This window comes from Apteryx rowi, unplaced genomic scaffold (assembly GCF_003343035.1).
Source record: "Apteryx rowi isolate R43461 unplaced genomic scaffold, aptRow1 scaffold_11, whole genome shotgun sequence".
Lineage (NCBI taxonomy): Eukaryota > Metazoa > Chordata > Aves > Apterygiformes > Apterygidae > Apteryx > Apteryx rowi.
This window is the reverse complement of record NW_020447308.1, coordinates 2,044,273-2,067,988: the sequence shown is the minus strand read 5'-3', so window position 1 is coordinate 2,067,988 and position 23,716 is coordinate 2,044,273. Positions and strand designations below refer to the sequence as shown.

At 41.3% G+C, this 23,716-nt stretch overlaps 1 protein-coding gene across 6 annotated transcripts in view; it reads right to left on the bottom strand.

Annotated features, from left to right (window-relative positions):
• CHD2 (chromodomain helicase DNA binding protein 2) overlaps positions 1-20,713 on the bottom strand; it is a 63,904-nt gene extending 43,191 nt beyond the window's left edge. For 2 of the 6 annotated variants that reach the window (XM_026074518.1, XM_026074527.1), the window contains exons 1-3: positions 17,865-20,675; positions 17,396-17,529; positions 3,073-3,292 (exon numbers count right to left, since the gene is read on the bottom strand). In XM_026074518.1, coding sequence (XP_025930303.1) covers positions 3,073-3,292; positions 17,396-17,457 — 282 coding nt within the window. In that variant the 5' untranslated portion in view covers positions 17,458-17,529; positions 17,865-20,675. Of the gene's footprint in view, positions 1-726; positions 1,114-3,072; positions 3,293-17,395; positions 17,530-17,864 lie in introns of those variants that run through there. The other 4 variants (XR_003254946.1, XR_003254941.1, XM_026074543.1 and 1 more) reach the window with 4 other exon arrangements.
• Positions 20,714-23,716: the final 3,003 nt, after the last annotated feature.

The window sequence follows — 23,716 nt, the reverse complement described above, 5'->3', positions numbered from 1 at the left end:
CCCAATTATTTCTGTCATTTTAGAGAGGTTTGATGGTGAGTTTCTGAAAAATCAATGTAGAACCATTACAGACTTTTGGTAACAGTGACCAGTAGGTGGACACTTAAGAAACCTGACTGAGAAGGATTATGATTATTTTGGACTATTTGGTAATGCTTTAAAGCAGCATGTTTCATCTCAGCATTRTCTTTATACTAGTCCATCTTTTTCCCAAGCTACGAAATACTTTCCAGCTCATTTAGGCTGAAGGACAGGGTATTGAAATACCCAATCTCTGCAGGCAACAGTTAAGTGCAGAAGTTAAGGAGGCAACACGCTGCACATGGAAAGAACGGACCCACCAACACGAAAGGACGATCCACTGTCATCAACAGCTTCCACCCTGATCTCTTTCCTTAGGGAAAACTCCACCAGCCACCCAAAGAGCGCAGTGACATATAGTCACTAACAGCAATTTCAAAAGTGCTAAAGTTCAGGCAAGTCTGTACCCCAGCTTGAATGATAAATGGGCCCAGGGGGCAAAGGCAGGAGCCAGGAATTCCCTACAGCCTGTGATCATGGGGGCAGCTGGATTTCTGATTGCCTGGGGGAAGGAAGGGAACTCCGTTACCCTCACGCTGCAGCGCAGCACTTGCGATACAGCCTCTCCTGCAACCCACTCCACAGCTTTAATTTGGCTCCCCAGCGCCAGTCCCTTTTTTGCAATATCCTGTGGACACAGGGCACCTTGCACATCACTGCCCCACTGATGCCTCCTGCCACCCCAGGCACCCTGTATTCCGGCGAGGCAAGGCGGCGTGGCTGCCGGTTCTTCTCCTGAATGCACTGATGCGAATGCGGTTTGGCAGCGCAGTACACGTGGACGTGCAGAGCCGGTTACTGGGAACGGTTGTGCTCTGAGAACCATGTTTGCTGTAACCAGGCCTATAATAGTTTAATACAACAGGTACAAAAACATGCATCTGTTCTCTCTGGATGGACAGGAGGAGAAGGAGGAGACAAGAACTGATGACCTGAGGGATATGAATGCAGAGCTGTGTTGGTGGCACAGGACATCAGCAGCTCTACAGGGCAAATATGAACCACTGACATGTCTCTCGGACATCCACATCGACAATCCCTCTGCTTCGTCCCTCCGGAGAGTTTATCCTCTACAGATTTCTAAACCTATTCATTCCCCTTCTGCTTCCCCCTCCCTCCAGTCCCCAAGTGTCTCTGCAAACCACTGGCAGGAAAAGGAAATCAAAACACACTGCACATATAGCAGTGATTTGAGGTTGAAAGCATGATGAATGCAAGGCTGCAGTCTACATTTTTTCTGCTACCTTTAAAGGTGTAATGAGATAACATTACAATGGACAGATTCCTGAAGCGTATATCTGTTGGGCATGCGAGTACAGACAAATAAATTCAGAGCTTGTTTATACCCCACCCCATCAAAGAAAACAAACCTAAATGTTCTCCAAACCATTTGAAGGACTTTTTTCATCTTTTAAATGGCATGGGTTTTGGATGAGGGACTGACTCCCCTGACAAATCTGAATAGCACCTAACACAAATTAACCTCATCTTTATGGGTGTATCTGGACAGAAATATAATATAAACAATATAATAATTAATTGCATTGGTTATTCAAGAGGAGCAGGTATCGACATGCCTAAGTGGTTAGACCTTGTTAAGGAAAACACCTAATAACAGGGAAATTAAGGGAGAGAGAGGCTTTCTTATTAGAGGGTGTGCTGACCTTTCCGTGCTCCATTCAYGCTAATTATCATCCTGTGTATGGATGCATTCCCTCACGGGATGACTTTAATCTTTGTTGTCAGGGACGTGCTCTTAGAAGCCCACAGAGGAAGAGACAACTTCCTTCAATCCCCACTTACTAACAATAAAACAGAAATTTGAATGTTGCATTACCAMAACTCCCTGACAAATGCATCTTTCCTTGCTGGCCTGAACATGGGAGATTTAGCATGATCTGAGCAGGCAGCCTGAAGATTTCTACGGGGGAGAACTATAGTTGCTAGTAACAAAACCCTTCGTTTTGCCTTGCAGATATCTGCGGAACCTAGGCTTAAACCACTGCTCTTCTCAGTCTTAACATATATAGCAACATTCTCAAAAAACCCACTCATGAACAAGCTGCAAACCACAGCTAAGACAACCAGGATTGTTACACACCACAAACAAAACATAACTGACCTAACCTGATTTTCCCCCCTCCACCTAAATTCAGTTCACCAAGTTCCTATCTACAGATGGGCATTTGGGCTCTTCTTTCTCGCTCTGCGCTGCACTGTGTCACTCAGGTGCCTCCATCCCTCGAGCAAAGCAGGTAACCAAGGCTCAGCTTCTGCTCTGGGAGGTGCAACACCAAACGAGAGGACACCACACATATCCGACAGCTACAATCCTTTTTCCTCCCATAACAATATGCRGAGGGCGAACCAAGCTATGTGGGAGAGGGGCTGCTAAAGGGTGACTAGGGGAAAAAAAAACACAACTAAGAATCACTGTTCTGGATATTAATAATAAAAGTTAAATCACTTTTTCTTCTTTTGGAAGCAACGGGCAGTGATGGAAACAAACCAAACTGACCTGATTCCTAGACATGCATTTTCTTGATTATATTCCATGAGGAAGCTTTACTACTCCAAAGGGAGAGGACAGACAGGAGAGACAAGTGGAAAGACGGAAGGAGAGGGTGAGGGTGAAATGACAAGGCCATTTACTGGTGACAGAGAGGCACCTGCCTCTCAATCACACCAGCTGGCCACATCACTACCTATCTAGCACTCAAAGGGCTGTCAGGTCAGCAAACACACACGAGCTCCTGCTCGCAAAATCACACCAACAGGGCACTGCACTCACGGACCAAAGGGCCAAGGAGCAACTCAGGGAAGCCAGAGCGGGAGGCTCTTGGTCCGTGTGCATTCACAAGGCCAGCAAAATGGTAACGAAGTCGAAAATGGTTTTATTAACTTTTTTTTTTCCTCCTTCTGTTAACCTGCCTTTTCTTGTGGGCAGAGGGGTAAGTAGCACACGGCTATGCAGAGCAGCAGGGGCAATACCTTTTTAACATCTGCTATCCTTTCCTTCTTAGAGGCCGGTTTTTCTTTGGTTTCAGGAGGGGTCTGCTGGGATTTGGAACCCGTTGATTCACTTTCGGATTCAGACTGACTTTCGGAGGACTCCGAGCTGCTGTTTGACTCGCTGCCCTGCTCGCTGCCCTGCTCACTTTCAGACTGGCTCGCAGAGTCAGAGCCAGAGGCTTCTTCGGATGCCGAGTGACTGATGGTAGAGAGAGAAGAGATTACATTTTAACTGTACTGCCACAGCTTTGACATATGCAGCGAGCAAACCTGAGTCGCACTCAAGCTACAATGGTAGGCTTGGAATAATCTACATGGAAGCGTTAACCACACGGCCCAACGCAGATACCCTGCACTGTCGTATCGAAGCAGATGCAATTCCCTCCCAGGACAGGACAAGTGTTTACTGCACAGGAGAGAGCACAGGCTCCACATCTGCTTCTCCTGCTCATCAACCAGAACAAAAGGAGGGCTGGTACCATAAAGAGCAGTATTAACAGCACCACCAGCACAGGTCCTCCTGGGAGGAGCTGTCTTGCTTAATGCAAGAATGAACAACATACGTTGGGGCTGAAGYGCCCAGAGACTCTCCCCGTCACAGTAAGGGCGAGCAGTCGCTCCGGTGCAGCTGTCCACTACCTGGAGAGGACTATAGCCAGTGGTTCAAAAAAATCCAGCAYCCCATTTTGGAAAGAGGCCAGCACCAAATACCGTATGTATAATGGTACATATTGGTAAACATCACATTTCTTGCAGAAGGAGTGAATTCAGCAGCAGAACAGCAGAAAGGAGCTTTTACAGGTACACAGCTGAGGGAGTTTCTGTTTAAAGAATTACACCAATGCTGTGAAGACTGCATTTCTTACAGTGTGCAGTAACAGGAGAGTTGAACGTCAAATAGGTATATTTTTCTTATTGTTGATGTTCATTGTATTTACATTAAAATAGGTTAATACACAGAATATTTACATACTCAAAATGCAAGCTTCTCAGCAAAACAAAGGGAAGCCAAACTGTTTTAGAAATGAACTATTCTCTTAGGTGGCCAGAATACTCCAGTTACCTTTAACCAGCCTCTCCAACAGCATATACTCTTTTTCCATTTAAAATCCAATTAAAATGGAAAACTCATTACAACATACAACCTACATGCTAGTAAGGAAAATGGAAGGTAGCATTACAAATCCCAGTGTCACATAAACTAAAGAGGAGTGCAGCAATAATGAGACTGTAAACGTCTTGAACAAGGAGCATTTCTTTTCAAGTGAGATCTTGATCTGCAGCTAGATGCTTTCATATTAAGCATATCTTCCAAATATAACATGAAAAGAAGAGTCAGAAAAACTTCACAGAAGGAAAGCAGATTTTTAATATTTTGCCTTTTATACAACCACAAGAGTAACAAAATGCAAAGGCTCTACTCAGATTTCACACTTCAAAAAAAAAATACAAAGAAAAAAGTAAAAGCATGAATATAATTACATAAAGAAAAAATGCAGCAATCACTGTATGTAATGTAGGCATCTCTGGTACAGTCAAGTAGTATGTGTAAATACACCCACGTGCAAATAGGACTAATGTACGCTCCCAGATAAAAATTCTTAAGTTCCTTTAAAATCTAAAAGGGCTTTCCTGCAGCAGCAAATGCCCCGGGAGGGAGGGCCTCAGCGGAGCCGGTCCCTGCCTTCCCGCAGAGCCGCGGGAGGGAGCGCGCGGCTGCGCTTTCCCACGGAGCGGGCAGAGGGCAGCAGCCGAGCGCGGGAGCCTGATCCAGAAATCCCTGAGCGCGGGGCTCGCAGCCAAGCTCCCAGCCGCCATTTCACAGCAACCTCTCTTCCACCATCTTACGGCTCCATTGCTGTGGAGGCTGCTGCTGTGTGTGTTTGCAAGTCCTAAAATGGAAGAGCTTAGTATTTGCAGGGAGGGGGAGAACAGCCGTGAGTTAAAATTTCAAAACCTGAAGCAACAGAAGCGATGCCTTTTCAGTAAAGAGTTGAGGATGAGTTGTCACTGATGCTTGCTGTTTTTCATTGCCCCGGTTTGTTTTCAAAAGACACAGAGGTATCATATTGCTCTCTCCTAGGAGAACTGGAAAATCAGGTTAAACTACCATTGTTCCAGGCCTTCTGGTATCTGATGTTTGATCCACTCTTAACCRTATAAGCCGAAGACACAGTCCAGTGCACGGCGCTGCATCCCGTCACTCCAGCCGCGCCGCACCCTCTTYCAGGCTTCCACTTCCTCTCCATTTGCTATCATTCGAGCTCCCACTCCTCGTGCTTGTCCACCAAGGCCCTTCGCAGACTTACTCTGCTCTCTACTCACTACCAGCTTTGCTATGCTTTCTGCCAGCATCAGCAGTGTTTCGTCCACCTCTCCCACAGAGAGGCCTCTCTTGATGCTTCCTCATTGAATATCCACGAATCTGCTGACATTTGCTCTCAAAGTGCCACTCAACCACATCATTTTGCAACYGAGTCTACTTAAAATAAGTGTTGAAACTTCTTTGTCGGGGAATTTTCAAACTTCTCTGGGTTTTTGAAGAACACTGAAGGATTTTTATTAGGAAACATTGCCACAACATTCAAGGAAACTATACTTCCATAGCTCTTGGGGACCCCATTTCCACAGAAAGCAGGACAGCTTCCACACCATGCCMTGGAGGCTCCCCTAAACCACCTGCCTTCCCATGGCATATCAGGATGAGGACCTGACCTTCATGAAAGTATGGGAACCGGAGACATCCAGCCTTCTACTATCACGATGCAAAGTGGCAACATCAGGCTTTGGTTGAATTACGTTGGTGTCTCATGTTCCAAAAGCTGAAGTTCTCCACCAGGGACACGCAAAAGAAGAAAATACTTTTTCTTCAAGCAGCTTTATTAGCAATAGCTGGAAGAAATCATAACAACACAGGCTAGACTGAGGCCAGACAGTATTGGCAGTATTTGTTTAAAGGCTGAACAGTAATTATTGGTCTCTGCCCACTCTGGAGCTCTTTGTTTCTCACAGCCCTAAGCTTTATTACAGTCTTTCTACACATGAATATCCATTATTCATAGGTATTATTCACAGCCTATCTGGGTACCACCATTACTCTTTTTCCTAGACGTGAATTATGTCATCTGAAAATAAGATGATTCCTCTAGTGACAGATCACACATACATCTGCATGTACAGGTATATATGCGCTTGCCCTGTTAGGGAAGGAAACACAGATAGGAAATGGTATGTCCTTTTGAAGGCTGTTACAAATTCCTTTTGTTAAAACCTTAGAAATCCTGTTATCAAGACAAAAACGTATGTACTTGCCTTTAATTCTGTATTGAAATGCAGAATGAAAAAAAGAATTAAAAAGCATAATTCCACAAAAGGTCCTTTCTAAATATCACTAAGACAATCAGTAAGTCTTTCTACCTACCAGTAAGGTAGAAAGGATTAGCAATGTTATACACCAAATCAATCCTTACCATTGTATGTAACCAGAGATTTAATCCCTTTCTAAGCCTATTTTTGAAATATGCCCTGCTTTAATGACCCTAAGTTAATATCTAAAAAAGACCTACTTTCAACTAAGCTTTAAGCTAGCATGTCTCAAAATCACTGTTCAACCAACCCAACACCCTCCAGATTCAGTAGAGAAAAACACCTACGAACATCAACAAGACTACAGTCGGACCTTTGGTAACTCCCTTATTAAAGTGAGAAACTCCTATAAAAATTCAGATCCACTAAGACTCAGCAAAACATGTTCCCATTGTTTCTAAGACGTACTTCAGGCTATAATTCTGTTTTAATTAAGAAGCAGCTCCTGACTTGAGGGGAAAAAAAGAAATTACCAAGAAGGAAACATTCCTTCCAAGAAATAACTAGCTGAATCGCAGTGATAAGACCCTTTACAATCAGGCATCTAAGTTTACAAGGCAATTACAGCATGCCTGAAGCCTCTTGCATTAGCATTTAATATTTCACATCTGAGTAGTATGATTTCATTTTAGAAGGGATCTTCCACGCTAACATTAACAAAACATTTTATAAGCTCTTAACAAGCAAGCACAAACAGTAGTTATGTTTTCAGGAGACGCCAGAGAAGCTGGAGTCCCTCAGAAAATGACCAGAAATACGTTTCTGGAATTAAGAGCTGACAAAGGAATGGCTCTTACTGAGAGCGTTCTGCTTGAAACTTGACAAGTTTGGCTTTTGATGGCCAGATCTTGATTTCGGCCAGAATAGAATAAGGGAGGATTAATGGCCCAAGATCTTCCTACAAGCCAAGCCCAATCCAGCTTTAAAAACCATTACTAATGCGCCACACCATTTTGAATCCAAGCAGCAATGTTCTGCTGGGCTTTGCAACCTTAGCTTGAATTCCCCATCGTTGGAACAACCCCCAGGGCGGACTCAAAATGGTCTTTGGTGTAGACTCCTAGAGCTGGACAGTATCTGAATCCAAGTTTACTGTTCCCCTCAGGCAAATATACACTTAACCTTTAGGCATGGCAGACAAAGCTTCACATATCCTGCAGAAAACTGATGCCCAGCTGTCCAACTGCATCTCAGCTTGCTGCCACCAAAAGGCAAAAAGCAGGTACCTGGCAGGCACCTGGGCCTGCTCTCAACCATCCTGCCTCCACAACCCATGTTCGCAGTACACACCTTCTGCTGGCTCCAGCACTCTCCGGACTCCTCCACAAGCCACTTTAACTTACTAATACATCAGCAGAAAAGCCCAGAAAAACTGCAGAACTGCTGTCACTGACAGGGTCAAAAAACCTGCTGCAGACTGAGGAGCCTTTCCTGCTGCGTGGCAACCTTTGGCAGAAGCACAGGGACACCTGCTAGCCGCAATAACGTTTTAAAATTGCAGGTAAATCCACCAGATTTACTACTCATTTGTAATTACGATTTCATTACTGACCAAGAGTGCAGCAGTGGGCAGCTGAGTTGACACTGCCTGAAGTGAAAAGGACAGTTCATTTTATCCAGAAATAAGTGTTTCAGACCAGACATATCTGCCAGAGCCAGCTCTAGCAGTAAAAGAGGTTTCTCATCCCCCACAGCTCTCCAGCAAGGGCTACCAGCCTCACCCATCCGCCAGCGGCACCATTCACGGAAGTGGCCCTAGATTTACTTCAAAGCAAGGATCAGCTAAGCCAGTGCAGAGCACCAATTTAAAACTATTCAATCAGATTTATGTTCCCAAAGTAACCTACACATGAACTGTTCTGCAAGTAAAGGGGCAGTGAGGAACCAGAGGATGCTAACCCAGTGACCCAGCTGGATCCCATGCAGCTTTAACATTTCATTTGAAGTAAGTCTGGTGTATCTATAAATGTGGTGTTTCCTATTACATACAAATACATATGCAATGTATTTACTGAAAATAAACAAACATCATCAGTTAACGCTGACACATGCAGTTAAGACATACAGTAGCAATGAAAAACCTCCAAACCATGAAAACCTCACCTCTAAGCTAAACAAGCAACTGAAAGGAACAGTAGACTCATTCTGACTACAGATCATTCGATGAAAAAGGGGTAATACACAGACAACACAGGAATGAGAACTTCATGGGAGCTTCTGAGCTTGTATGAGAGCTAAGTGAATGGTACAAACCGTGATATTGAAGACAATTTCATTCCCAGTTTTCAGAGCTTCCTACTTTATACTGAAAGTCTATTAGAAAGAGTAATTGGTGCTTGCCAGTTTCCTAAGGCAAATATTTTCTTGCTGGTAAGAGCTGAGAAGGTAAGTTAACAAAAGAGCTTTCCCTAGCTTATTTCTTGTAAGCAAAATGGAAATGGAGGAAGGGAGAGGAGTAAAAAAAGTTCCTGCTCTTCTACCCAGCAGTACCTTTACACTCTATGCGTTTCTAGCTCTGCATCAATGAGCTGGCTCARAATAGGAATTTAAGAAACTAGAACATGCTAGACGCTGACAGACTCTTCATGCAGTTTAGAAGCAAGTCTCAAACTCTGAATATGCAGAGCATCATTTGGCCAAATGCGGGCTGGCTGACAAGGGGCACAAACGGTCCCCAAGATTACAAGGTCGCTCCTACCAGATATCCAACATGCCCTTCAAAGGACAGAGATTAAAAGGGGGAGGCATAGGTAGAAAAATATTTCCCCAACCTCATTTTCTGTGATAGGTAACTTTTTTCCCCTGAAATCGGCAGATGAAGAGAGAGTTACCATGGAGAACATACGTGTTTTCCACCTAAGATTGCAAACCCTGCTTGCAAATTGTGTGTGTTAATTACATTTATACAGCAATAGAAACAGTAGGGCCATGGTGCTACTGTAACAACTAAGGGATTAGGCACTCAGCAGGTATCCTATCTAAATAACCATCTGAACTGGTCTGTGCCAGCCCCAAGYCAAACTCAAAGGACTGGGAGGGGAGGAGGTAGAGAGAAATTTTCACATATATTCTGGCCAACACCACTACTGTCTCCAGCACAGAATTCCTAAATTCCAAAGGCAGAGCAATTCCTGAGCACATAGTGAGCTAAATATATCCTTCACCGCTCTGCTGCAGCTCTGTCAGTGTAAAGCAACACTGGACTATCTTGAATGACAAGCATTTTCCAAGTTTTTTTTTTCCACTACAAAGACACCACACTACACTTGCATAATAAAGCAAAACTAGCAGTTCATTCAAGATTGGGAGAGCGGGCTCTCTCGCTCTCTGATCTTTGAGCCAGAGGCTGAAAATGCCTGGGATATTTAGTGGGAGAAGAAGAAGAAGAAAAAAAAATCCTGCACAGTGACAAAAGGAGTCAAAACCTGTCTGCTTGATTAAGGAGTGCCATTGAGAAGCTCCAAAGGCAGCATCCTTTCCCTTCCCTCCCAGTGAAAGGAAAGCACAATTGCAGTTCTCAGGACTTTGAAAAGGACACATCTCTCTCTCCCCAGGAATGCGGCCATGTGTTACAACACTTTACATTCACCAACCGCTGCAGGACGATCAGGCTTGCTCCTGCGGCTGTTCCCACTCAGGCAGCACCCACTGCTGAGAACATCCTAATAACCGCATAAAGAAAGGAGCATGTCCGCACTTTGGAGCGGAATAGCATGCACATTTCCGTAAGGCTGAGATAACGGGGCAGGGATTAATTCACCATGCCCCTCATTCATTCTAACTACAGCCCCTGCTTTGTCAGATGGGAGGACAGCCAGGCTACAGCTCAATGGCCAGCACAAAGGGAACTCTGTACACAGTCAGCACCAGATTTTTTTTGTAACGAACAAGTAGATGCTTCGGGCGGGACTGGATTGCACTCATGAGCTAGGTTTAGATTAGTAAGGAAAGAGTTTTTCCCCCTCTTTTAATGTTTGCAAACTTCCTTTGAGACTTAACGGTTTAACTAAAGAAACGTGGTAACACAAAAATTTGAGACCTACAATCATTAACAAAACATGAAGATGAAGAAATTCCTTCCTGCTTCCAAATTACCTGAAGTTCAGAAGAAGGCAAATTGACCTGGCCAGAGGATTTTATGCCAAGCGACTGTTAAAACCTGTTTTTAAACAATAGATCTAAGACTGATCATTAAGCCTTCATTCTACAGACATCACATTGCATTCAAAGCTCTGCAGCTGGCATCAGCTCTGTAGTTCCTCCCCAGGAAAGAGTCTAAATGGTTTCTGTAATTAATATATTAGCAATTATATTAAGCCATCTATACCTAGCAATAAAACCTGTGAGAAACCCAAATAATTACAGCTTAACATTCTTTAAGGAGCTAGGTGAGCTGGAATGAGCATATTCTTCACATTACAACAGACCTGTTTATGGCTGGGGTAAAGGTTCATGAGCAATGAAGTGCTCAGTATCACTGCAATGAAGTATTCAGCACTTGGCAAAAATACTTCACAGAAGCCCTGCCAAGATGAAACCCCATGTGAGAAGTTACCAGCACAACACCAGAAGGGAATTGGAGATTTTTTTTTTTTTTAACCTTAGAAGCAAAGACCAGAACACACATGCTATAATGTGGATGATCTCAACCCACAGGTAAGTATTAAAGTAAGTCATATATTGAAAATTATAATTTAGCAGCAGCACTGCACAAGCAGCGATGTAATAAAAGCTACTGCACACTTGGAAAGACTCAGCCACATTTTGCTGATTATAGCTAGATCCTAAAGGCACTCCCTGCTCCAAGAAAAGGGGACTTTAACAGCATGACAGATTTACAAAAGCTTCCCTGAAAGTCACTAAAGACATGAGTTTTTCATCTAGTCTTTTTTGGTGTCAACTCAAGGATCCTTTAGAGAATTTAAAGGCAGACTTTACAAGTACACCACCACCTGTGGAAAGAGTATCTTCAAATGGCATTTCAGCACACATCTTTTAATGAAAACAGCAGAAAAGCCTCGGACAGACACCATGTCAGCAGGCCAGTACATCCTTTGCTAGAAGGCTGCTTATACCTAATCATGTCCCTAATCCGAGCTATTCTCCCCTCCCCCAGTTGCTGTTCTGCTTGTGTTTATTCTCCTTGAAGGAAAAAATAATACAGCAGAGACTCTTTCTTCATCCATTATTACCACTTTCCTGAGCTGGATTTCAGCTACTGGCAACAGGAGATTTGGAAGTGTTCCTTGATCTCCAAAACTTGACAGCCTAATTCAACAGCGCAATTCCTATCAGGACTGCTTTGTCTACAACGAAGTGGAACACTAAAGTATAGTGGGTATATACACATCTCCAGATGTATCAGAAGATGCAGCAATAGCCTAGGTTGCCATATTCTCCCAGACTACATTTGCTTTAGCTGTCTCAATTTCAAGAGAAGCAAGGCCATAGCATCAGGAGCTTCAGTTCAGACACTGCAAGCCAGTTCTTAATCCCAGGTGCTTAATCACATGGCTAGTTACACTGCATCTGCTATCAGCACCCTAATCTGCTCCTTAAAACTAGCAGTAATAGGCCTGCATAAACAGACACGCTGTTGCAAAAATCCCTCCTAAACAGACTCACGATTTAGTAAACTCTTAACCATATGAATAGCCTTCAGAGAGCAGAAGAGAAACACGGAAGCAACAGGGTTGGGACCTACTTTTTCCCCTATACTGAGCTTGAAAGATCAGCATTTAGCATCCAGTACCTTCCTTGCCCTCCCCCCAAGCACTCTCAAAGCTCACTTCAGCTTGAAGTTAATAGTAGAGATGTTTGCTTTAATGCAAGTTTCTTGGACCTATGTGGTTATTCTAGACCAAATGCTGAAAGCCACACTGCTCCAAAGACTCACATATGTGAGGCCCAGTGCTCTCCCAAGTGCTGTGCTCTACATCCTGCTAAAATCAGCTAGGATACGACCTCTGTCTCAGTGCAACACCAAACTCTCTCCCGGAACTGCAGGAGGATTTGGCTTCAGCTCATATAGGAAATGGGGGAAGGCTCCGATAAGGACAACTGTTGCCCTCACTGTACAGCAGGTGAAACAGCAACCCAACAGAAAGCGGAACGCCAGCTCTAATCTACAATCTCAGCCACGTCAATTTGTCTTGGCTGAAGGCAGTAATAAATTTAGGCAAGAGTGCTGTGGGAGTATGCGTGCACGCATGCGTACAGAAGTACAACAATATCCAGGCAAAAGCATACTTTCAGCCACCGTGATAAACAGAAGCATTTTTGCTGGGTTACAGAATTACCCAGGTGAGCTCTTTATTCCCATTTTCCCATTTTTATTCAGTAAAACACAGTCACGCGTTTACAGAACACAAAGAACTTGATTAATTAGCATAAAATTTAATTAAAAAGACAGTCCAGCAGAGTTTAAAAGCCTCAGCAAATCTAGCTTCTTGAGGTTGGTTAGCTCCCGTTTCCCCCCCCCCTTTTTTTTATAGTATTGTATACATTGCATACATTTCTGGCAGCAATCGCAAAACAGGAAACAGAAGTTTGAAGTCTCAGAATTGTGTATTTGTAATTAGACATGACATTTCCTTAGAAAGGGTAATGTGAAACAGCAATAACAAAGCAAAACAAGAAAAGTCTCCTTTGTGTTCCATGCAGATGACATCATGATTCACCGAATTCCTTGCACATTACTCCTTTTGTGCTGCGCTGAACAAGAATCTTCCCTTTTCAAAAAAGCCTCAGGGCAATTAAATAAAGGGTTAAAACTTAAAAAGAAAAAAACTCTTTAGAGACACCGCTGGTGTAAATGAAACCGCAAAACGTGATACATACACGATAGCCACAATAGTTTAAAAAAAAAAAAAAAAAGGCAGACTGCCAGCTTGGAGGATGAAAAGGTGAAATCGGTGGCTAGAAACATTTTAATGATCATGTTCAACATTTCCATTCAGCTCAAATAAAATCAGCCGCAAAAAGTATAAAGTGTTTTCCATTAAAAGAGTGAGTTTAACTGATTGAATGATACTGAAAACCATAATGCTATAAAACTGGCCAGTTGTTGCAGGCACACTAGGATACTCTGTGATTTCTTATAAAGTTAAAAATAATAATAGTAATAAAGCTTTCTCAGGGGAAGAAAAAAAAAAGCAGCACCAAAAATAACCCTGATCACTTGCAAGTTGCCGCCTTGCTTCTGAAAATAGCCAGCACTCTATGGAAAAAAAAAAAAAAAAAAAGAAAAAAAAATAGAATAGAGGAGGAATAGAGCAAGAAGCACCCGAGAAGCGGCGAGGGAGGCTGGCGGCGGCTCGCCGGGCGGCTGCGTGTCCGCGGCGCAGCGGCGGCAGCAGTGGGAGGCCGCGCGTGTGCTGACATCACGCGCAGGCAGGGCTCTGCCTCCGCCGCCGCCGGCCCCGCTGCTGCCAAGCGAGTGCGCAGCCAATCGCCGGCCCCGCGAGCGCGAGGTGGCCTTTGAACTCCCCACCAGCAACTTCCTGCTGTTTTTAGAGTGCACACAGTGCAATGCAGTATGTCTGTCAGCTATGCGGCACAAAGGAACAGCCATTTTGTGACTGCACTGGACCCGCACCAAAATGCCAGGCGCTGCGGCGCTTTTCCCCTCCTTTCGGGGGGGAATAGCTGCTTTCCGAGCGCTGCCAACAGCGAGAGGAGATGCCCTCTGCTTTCATCAGCAGCCGGAGACGGCAGGTTTTGTTTTAACGCCGTGGTTTCCCCCCTGCACACACGCGCAAAATCCTCTTTCGCGTGTAACTGCGTCTCCATAAAATGGCTGCCACATAAAACGAGCGTGCTCTGCTCTGCGACRGCTGCAGCACCCGCTGCGGAGCCGCCCGGCAGGCTGCGGCGGCTGCCCAGAGCAAAAACACTGCTTCGGACCTCAAACCTCCAGCTCCCTTAACAGAAACCGCCCGAAATCTGTTCCATCAGCGCTCTTTTCCCCAAACGCTGTTTCAGTGCTGCAGAGGCTGACAGCTGCACATAAACACAGTGGTTTGCTCAGCTCTGCGCCTTTTGTAACAGATTTGGAGTCGTAGGAGAGCAACTGCAACAAATGACCCTCAGTGGACCCCAGCAGAAGTTACATCAATGTATCCACCTTGTGTTACTTATTATGCTGTGCAAAAGCTCTACTCCTGGGCTTATAGGAGTGTTATCTTAACCTGCATTTCTGAAGTTTACACCAGGGTTGGGTTGCACTAAGAATGTATTAAATGCTCTTTGTATCATCTGCCTTTTAAAAATGCAACAGAGAAGATGCTAGAAAATACCAGGATTTTGTTCAATTATTTAATGCAAGTCCCACATACACAGGTGGTGGTTATTAGTAATTGCACCATCCCAACTTTTATTCTAGGTGGTGGTTACACAAAATCAGCAGGTTTTAAGTTTGTGAAGACTCACTGCTTTGGGTACTACCAATATAGCAAAGGACAGGTRTTGCTGTTCATCTGAAAAGGCCATAATACAACCCTCTACACTTACTGTAAAGAGTTAACATCATTTTTCCCCCAAGAATAATGTCTGTTTCAAGACAATTCTCAAAGGTGTTTTGTTTATTTAGCATGTGGGGTTTTTTTGCTTTCTTAGGCCTGGAAATGTAAGAGTCACAATTCCAAGCATATTCCCCAGTCAGTGTACTTATGTACTATACAGATGTGCTATTTCTTCAGCTTTAACACATTTTTTCAGTCCTGTATCTTTTGCTTCTCCAGCTCAGATAAATGGTACCACTCATATGTACCTTATCCACCCATTTCCATCACTCAAGCCTCCAATCAAAGATTATGTAAGGTGACTTCATATATTTACAAGTATCCTGAGCTAGTCCCACAACTGCGGAGCAAACTGGCCAGGAGCAGGTTACGTGCAGACATCAAGACATTTCAGGGCTACAGTAAAGCAAACTGGTGGCTTTACTTCCTAGAAATCATTTCCCCTACAACTTAAAGTCAACCTCAGGAAGTAAAGCACATTTTACGACATTCAGCTGACTCACAACTCAGAAATAAGCTCGACAGGGTTCACTTATAAATATCCTGTGTTCAATTGTTCCCACACTTCAGGTGAGTGGATGTTACCCGCAGCAAGTTTATTTTGAGAAAAAATCGTGAAGGGAGGGGGGGAAAAAGGGTAACATTTCACCTCACACAACAGGTGTTATACATAAATGATCAATTATGCTAAAAACCTTTCAATGAAAACAGTAAAACTACACATGTGAGACTATGCAAATATAATACCCCTAGGACAGAAAAAAAAAATCAAAGGTCTTTTCTGTGGCAATATTGCTAGATGTCTCCAATTTCATCTCATATTTAGCATAATGTTTCTAACACCAATAAACTACCTTAATTCAGATTTCCTTAACAAATTGTACCTCTTGTTGCTTTTTGCTGATAATCCACATTTTATAGAAGCATAAAGACTTAAATAAGCCAAACAATGTTGAATAAAAAGGTTTTGAACTTTTTTGCAGCTATTATATTGCTGAAAGTAATGCACCTTAAAAACTAGCAAGGTTTGAAAATTTGATGCATTTTTTTAAACTGCATTATACAAGCTCTGTGTAYGTTCTGTATATAATGTTTCGACAGTCCCTGGAGCTAATTTAGTTAATAAACATTTCACATTTAACAAACTTACCCACGTCCACTTTAAGATTTTAAATTTTACTGCAGTTTTAATATATCCACAATATCGTACAAGTTTATTTTAGAAGGTTTCAGTGATTTGATAATATATTAATACATATATTCCCACAGTATTTAAAGTTTGTGTGTTTAAGAAAGGTTAAATATTGGTGGACATCAAGAATACTATTCAAACACCTGCAAACCTCACATAGTGCACATCTGATACAGACAGTTTAGAATTCTTTTTATTCATATTACTTAGAAATAACTGAAGAAAACACCAGAGAAAAAAGAAACAGGCCATGATTTAATTAAAATTAACAAAATGAGAAACTCAGTATGTTTACAAACTATAGAATAATTTTAGCATATTTTAGATTTCCAATTTTTGAATAAAGCAATCCATTAAATACAAAACGAGCAATTTAGTAATTATACTTCTGCATTCCTAACAAACAAACATTTTCAGTATTTCACACTTTTCCCATATCAAGATTAAGTTTATAAAAATCTGTAAAGAATCCCATCACTTGACAAAAGTAAATAAAAACACTCTGAGCAAAAATATATTAAATAAGCAGGCAAAGCATTTCAAGCCTCTCATTAACAATCCCAGTTTATGTTTTATAATATGAAATACTATCACCAGCAAGGGAAAGTCTGGTTAAATTGTATCAAAATATTCTAAAATACCAAAACAGTATCAAAGTTCTACAAGCCCAAATAAAATTTGAAGTATGGGGTATCAGACAGACAGGCACTTTCCAGTTTATATTTCAAAATGAGCTTTTTTTCATTCATGTAACTTTTTCTTGTGTCTATTTACTATAATTTACTACTACACCAGGCTTCTGTATGGCCCTCAGTTAAAGTTTAGACTTCTGAGATTCTTCAAAGAAAAATTTGCCTTGTATGTAAAATGGTGCAATGCAGCAATGGCTAAACCGACAAGGTCATTTTTCACAGCACAAAAAACCTAAAACCTGAAATTCAAAAGCTGGAAAAACATAATACAGAGAAAAGGGCTCTCCCGAATAAAGGTACATTACCTTTTGACTATGACATGGGCCCTTAAGTCACAACACAACTTTCAGAAATTGCTACCAAAAAAATTAGGGTGTGGCATGCTAACAATCTCAAGGTCATTCCTTAAAAAGGAAGCAAAATCAGTAAAATGGTTTGTATTAAGCACTGACAGTAACCCAAGGCTGTCAAAGTAAACAGGGTATTCACAGGTTTTACAAAAAAAAAAAAAGWAAGTTGATAGATCATACCTCGATGCATTGCTGTGGACTGAACCCTCCTCTCCTTGGCTTTTGTCCTTATTTCTCATCATCTTTTTATTCTTAAATATTAAGAGGGGGCCAGGGGTGTCTGTTTGCTTTGAAGTCCTGTGCCCAGGTATTTACTGTCAAAAGTTGAAAGAAAGGTAAGGTCCCAGTTCGTTTCACTGGCTTTCATTATCAGGAACAAAGTCCTGACGCTGCAATGATATTGTTATAACAATACACAACACTGATCAACACGGCAAAACGGAGATTTAAAACAAATAATCGTTTTTAAAAGAAAAATCGGAGAATAAACACGGTAGAGGAGCATCGTGCAAACTTTCCCAAAGTAACACTGGATGCAAATAATCTCTGTATCTTATTGCGTCATCCCAATACAGCTCAAATCGGTCGAAAATCAAAGTACTCAAAACGGCAGAAATCTAAAAATTATTAATATTAATTGTCCACCTACCTGATCCATGCACCGCCACCAGGACCAAGTCGATATTAGTTTCGGGTAGTGGAAAAACATTAGATCCAAAATATTTAGACTCAGAATGATAAAATACGAATTTCAGATAATGGAAAAAAATATATATTCTAATTCCAAAAATACGCTGCCGATAAAGCAAAAGAAGCGATAATTAGTACAAAAATGTCCGGGGGAAAAAGCTCATTAGGAGAGCGCACAAAAATGGAGGTACGCCATGGCTTCTAAGCTGGAAAAACAACGACCTGGGCTCTCTCCACGGCTTCTTCTTTCCAGCAAGGCACGAAAAGGGAGCCCTCAAAAGCTGCTTTTCTGCCCGAAAAAGGTCCGCTCGGCCCCCGATTAGTGCCTAGGAGAGGCAAGGGGCTGTGGGGGCCCCCTGAGGCTGCCCGAAAGTTAGGGAAAGTTGCGTAAAGTGTTGGGGAAGGCACGGAGCTGAGCGCGCTCTCTCTAAGGCACAGCCGCCATCTAGAGCTCCTTCCCAGCTCTGAGCTCTGCCTTTGATTGACACTCTCTACATTTACCCCACAACTCAGGTGATGTACCATAGACCCACCCCTTCATTTCTACCAAAAAAAGAGATAGCCTCCACCTAAAGGGTGCCTGCTACCCCCCACAGCCCTGGCTTCTTCCAACTACCCCAGCTGAGGGGGCACCTTAACCCCATGTGGCTCAGGCACCCTTTTGAAACCAGAAAGAAATGCAATTTGCTCTTTTTGTTTTAAAGATTTGCTAAATATTTCAGGGCTTGGGCTAAAATTACTTCCTCCCTGGACAGGAAGTGGTGCTGTTACAAGCCATTTTGAAAGAATGGAAGTGGAACTAATCGCCATGCAGTCAGTAACAACCCACCTTGGGTGTCAACCCCACCCAAGGGGTAGCTTTTTTTTAATTAAGTGATAGTATCACCAGACAATAGCTCTTCCATTTGTCACCCAATACTCATACCTAAAGCTTGAAACAAGAGTGTCACACACACCTAAGAAAACCCCACATTTGCTAATAACCCTTTTCAACTCGACAGCGCCTCCCTAGTGGTTTTGTTTGAGAACAAAAATCCAAAAGCTGCACAATTCTAATCAGTTAAGAGAAGGCACTACCATAAAATAAATCTGATGCCATTAAGGCTTATTTCTAATTCCCATTCTTAACCCATTAATGTTAGTTAACAGATTTTAACATGACAAATTACTTTTTAAAGCCACATAATAGCCAAGATCCAGAATTAGAAACCAAGCAATTTCTCGCATACAACATCCAARCATTGAGAAGACATATCATGGAGAAAATGGAGGAGATCCAAACATCCCCATACCTCTTGCATCCTGACTACTATTTGTCTTCCCACAAGCAACAAAATACTTAAAAGTACAAGGACATCTTGCATATTGGTAAGCATCACAAGAAGACAGTGGAAGCAGTCAGTGGAGGCTGGGGGAGGAAGGGGGTAACATGCTAGTTTGGACTTCTACAGGGACCATCAATGGCACAGTGTCCCAACAACTTGGAAACATTGGCTGCTACCAGTAGAACCAAGATATTCCCTTTCAACTCCTACTCCACATGCTTGCCATCCATACCCTCCAACAACCTACCACCTTTCCAAATTAAAAGAGGTTTAAGTAGGTATGCTATGTTGTCATAGTCTATTTTAAAGAATTTCAGTTTATTGATTACTTATAGAAGACCCCTTGCACCTAAACTACAAAAATTGAAAACACAATGTAAGACAATTCCAAACAACTTTGTACAACACTAAGGAAATTCACTCATTTGGAATGTGGAACCCTTTAGGCTGGTCCCAGTAATCAATTCCACCATATAACACGTGGCAAAAACAAGCTTGGGTAGGCAAGTGTGTATAATCAGAATAGCTGGATTAAACAGTTATGAACAATTAATTATGGTAAAACTGAGTATTTACAAAATTGTCTGAGCAAGCCAAATGGTTAAACACACACAACATTTACTTTTTTTTTTTTTTTTAAAGGAAACCTCTGAGATCTAGATTATCTCAGCACCAGGTTTGTCTTCTTGGCCTTCTAGCATAAGACAAAGAGGACAGACTATGAATGCCAGGTGAAACTGGCATATGAAGGCCTACACTTTAACTATTTGATCCACAGAATTTGACCCACAAAAAAACTGAAAGCAATTTTTGAACATTAAAACCATTTAAATATTCATTTGTAAAGGTTAACATGTTATCTGTAGTAATATCAAAAATGACTCCACTTTTCTCGTCAAACACATGGTACAGTATCACGCAGCTAAGTCAAACGGCTGTGAAGTATACTGGACACTTGTAGAGAACAAGTTTAGAATAGAGCAGGCTGTTTAGGAAGTATGTTGTCCAGGAAATCTATTGAAAGTTTATGTACACATACACAACCGAATGAACATACCTTAAAGTTACAAAAAATGGTTAAGAAAACCTCTGTTGTACCAAGAGTAATTAAGGCAAATTTCCCCAGAAGACCTTGAACATGCATTTTTATTGTCATATTTGCCCACCCTTCATTTGGTATCAATTCCATCTTAAAGCACCTTCAGAAAGTTTAGCAGAAGTACCCTGACAACAGAGCAAACTCTGAAGAAAAAAACAAAACAAAACCACCAAAACCAAAAACTAACATTGAGCACCATAAAGAACCATCCAGAGCATAAAAATTCATTGGAAGTTGTAGCAAAGTGAAGATAATTTTTAAAGAAAAACCACAGCATTTTAAATCAAATATTTCATAAAGTTTACCTTGCCTTTAGAGCTTATCAGCTAAAACACTTCTCACTTTAATAGCATCCAAGAAGGTAACACACTCCAATATCAAAACAATTTAAAAAATTCAGCCAGAAAGGACAAACACAAAGTGTAAAAGAAACCAAAACCTTTTATTAAGTAACTTTTTTTAAAAAAAAAAGAACATTACATTTTCTCCAAAGGGATAGCAACATGTCTTATCAATTTAATTTCCCTGTTATGCATACATCACCTTAGAGCAAAGTTTTGCCACCCAACCCTCAAACAGATCCATCACTGGATAGTCACCAATACAGTCCCCTGATTATTTCAAGTGCAAAGTCCATTTTGATAGGATGATCAGAACCCAGATCTTCTCTGGTTTAATAACACGGGAGTCCATGTTTTAACGTCCTTTTCTTGGACAGTTATATCACAGCACTCATGCATTAGTCCAGTTCCTCAACCTCTCAATCAACAGTGGAACTGCCATCTTGATCTCTCATTCGTAGACTCCTTTTGACACTCTTCATCTGACTGGATTCTTTATGGAAAATTAAAAGAAAAATGCTGTTGGAATACAGATAATCTTATCCTTAAACTCAGACATTCAACTACTGTACCTTGAAGATGTATTGTAAGCATATAACTGATGCTTCATTCAGTATTACACATCCCAGAACACCTACTTTTATCACAAACTAACAAGGTCAGCAGTACAAGAGTCAAAAAACACAAACTTTAATCAAAACTCTAAGGAAGTAGGGGAGGAATGATCGAAAGTTCAAGAACACTTTCAGGCTCCATAAACTCAATTTTGAAATTCTTCATAGTGAAAGAACACCAGAGAAATCAATAGCGGGAAATATGAGCTATTTGCTCTGGATCTTTATTGGACTGACCCATTTACTAAAGCTGACACTTCACTTCTTGATGGAAAATCAAGTTTATTATAATTAAGCCAAAGTTTTTAACTACTGTCGATGCTCTGCTTCAACCACAGAAATACATTAAAACCAATGCAAAGGCATGAAAACTGGTTTCCTGTATGAAGATGGTAACTGGAGACAAGAGATTCCTACCATCTTAACCCAGGTTTCTACCTCATGAAAGACACAGTGTGATAGCAAGCACATATTTATAAACAAATTGACTAACTTAGTTACCGGTGGGAAAAGACATGTCAGATGTTAGTTGAAAATGGTAACAAGTTACACTAGCTGCCTTTAGCAAGGCCACCATAATACTGATCACACAGTCCAACTATACTCTTCATATAGCAGCAACCAAGCCCATAAGTGAGTGACAAAACCAGAAGTGATCAAATGACTTCCATATGGGGAAATACAAATTGTATGTCCCCATCTTCACATTTTCTTCCAAGAATTAAAAATTCCAAAGTTAAGCTCATGTATTTCTAAGAATACAAACAAAATACTATTCCTCCTAACATGCAAAAATCAAGTACAGTAAGTTACTGAAGGGTAAGAAAGTCATTTTAAAGACAATACTAACTGTAAGAGAAGAGACTGATATACAAAGGAAGGCTTTAAAATATTTCTTCATGATTTTGGGTATCTGCTCTAACTTATGATTTATTCTTTTGAATTTGTATAAGCTTCAACCTCATTTTAGTCTTACTGCCAACTCCACCACTATTTCTTTCCCATGATAATCTGGGCTTATTCTCACAGTAAGTGATACAGAAACTACCCACAGCACAGGAAAAATGAGTGGAGCCATCTAGTGGTCTCTCTCTCATCATTCAAGTTTACCCATTCTCATTTCAAAATAACCAGTCACATAAAGGAGAACAGCAATCGAACTTGTGCAAAAAGCCTCAGTCTACCTTTCATAACTGCCATATATGTCATGTTTTATACTCCTCTACAGACACATTTCTTCCTTGTTTTAAGTACATTGGAAAAGTAGTACACCACATAAGTGGTATGCAGGATCTGGTAGTTCATTTTGTTTTTACACTGCGCAACATGTGAAGCAGTAGGAGTAATCAATCACAGGATCTTTCCATTTTCAAAACCAGAAACAGAACATTCAAGTTTGCAGGGATTTTTTGTTTCAATCATTCAACTCATCTTCAGATAGGAATTAAATATTTTGAACTCCCCCCATACGCACTAAACTGAAGAAACGATTTTTAGTTCTTACTGGATACACTGGCCTAATTTTAAACCCATTACAGCATTTGGAGATAAATTAACACTTGAGGGTTTTTTTAATGCTAAGGTCTTGACTGAGGTACCAAAACTTGAGTAATAAACCACCACAAAGTTGTCCATTATTGTCACAATCAAACATTCAGAAGTACTGGCAAGGGTGCAGCAGAAACCCCTACATAATACTTTTAAAGATAATTTTTATAGCTATTTTAAGAAATAAGGAAATTAATTATTGGCTTGAACCCTCCCCAGCTGTCAAAAAATGTAATTTAGTTATTTGTTAGTCCACCTTCAAAGGCCCATTTCTCTTGGGTTAGCCTTCTGCCTTAGACACTAATGAGATCTGCTAAAAAACAATTTAGGGCAAGTTTCTCTACCAGGTTCACCTATTTTTGGTTGTACCAAAAACTTTACAAATAACTCTGTTGCATTCATTTTAAACTCTTCTCTTGACCTTGTAAAATAATTAGCAGTAAACAATACCTATGATGTATTATAATTGAGAACATGCTACCACAGCCCTTGTTACAGAAGTGTTTCATACATCAAAAAGATGTCACAGTAATGGTCAAAGTATTAACAGCAATCAGTAAACTTTTTCCACGTGAAATCTACATTTGCATTAAAAGATTTCACAGAACTTGTTTACTTATGAATTGCATTTAAGACACATTTCATCAGAAGTTTCAAAATATGTTGGTAAAAACATACCCCTTCTCCACTAAGACATATGCAATGATTCTACATCTAAGCAATGACATTGAACATCCCTCTTTTTGCTAGATGACATGAATATTTAATTCCTTCTGTAAAAATCGGTTAAGCATCACCCCATTCCTCAAGCTTCTATTATCTACCCTTTACTGTATTTGTTTCCAAACATTATTTTGGCCATGATAAATAAGGGACCTGGGTAG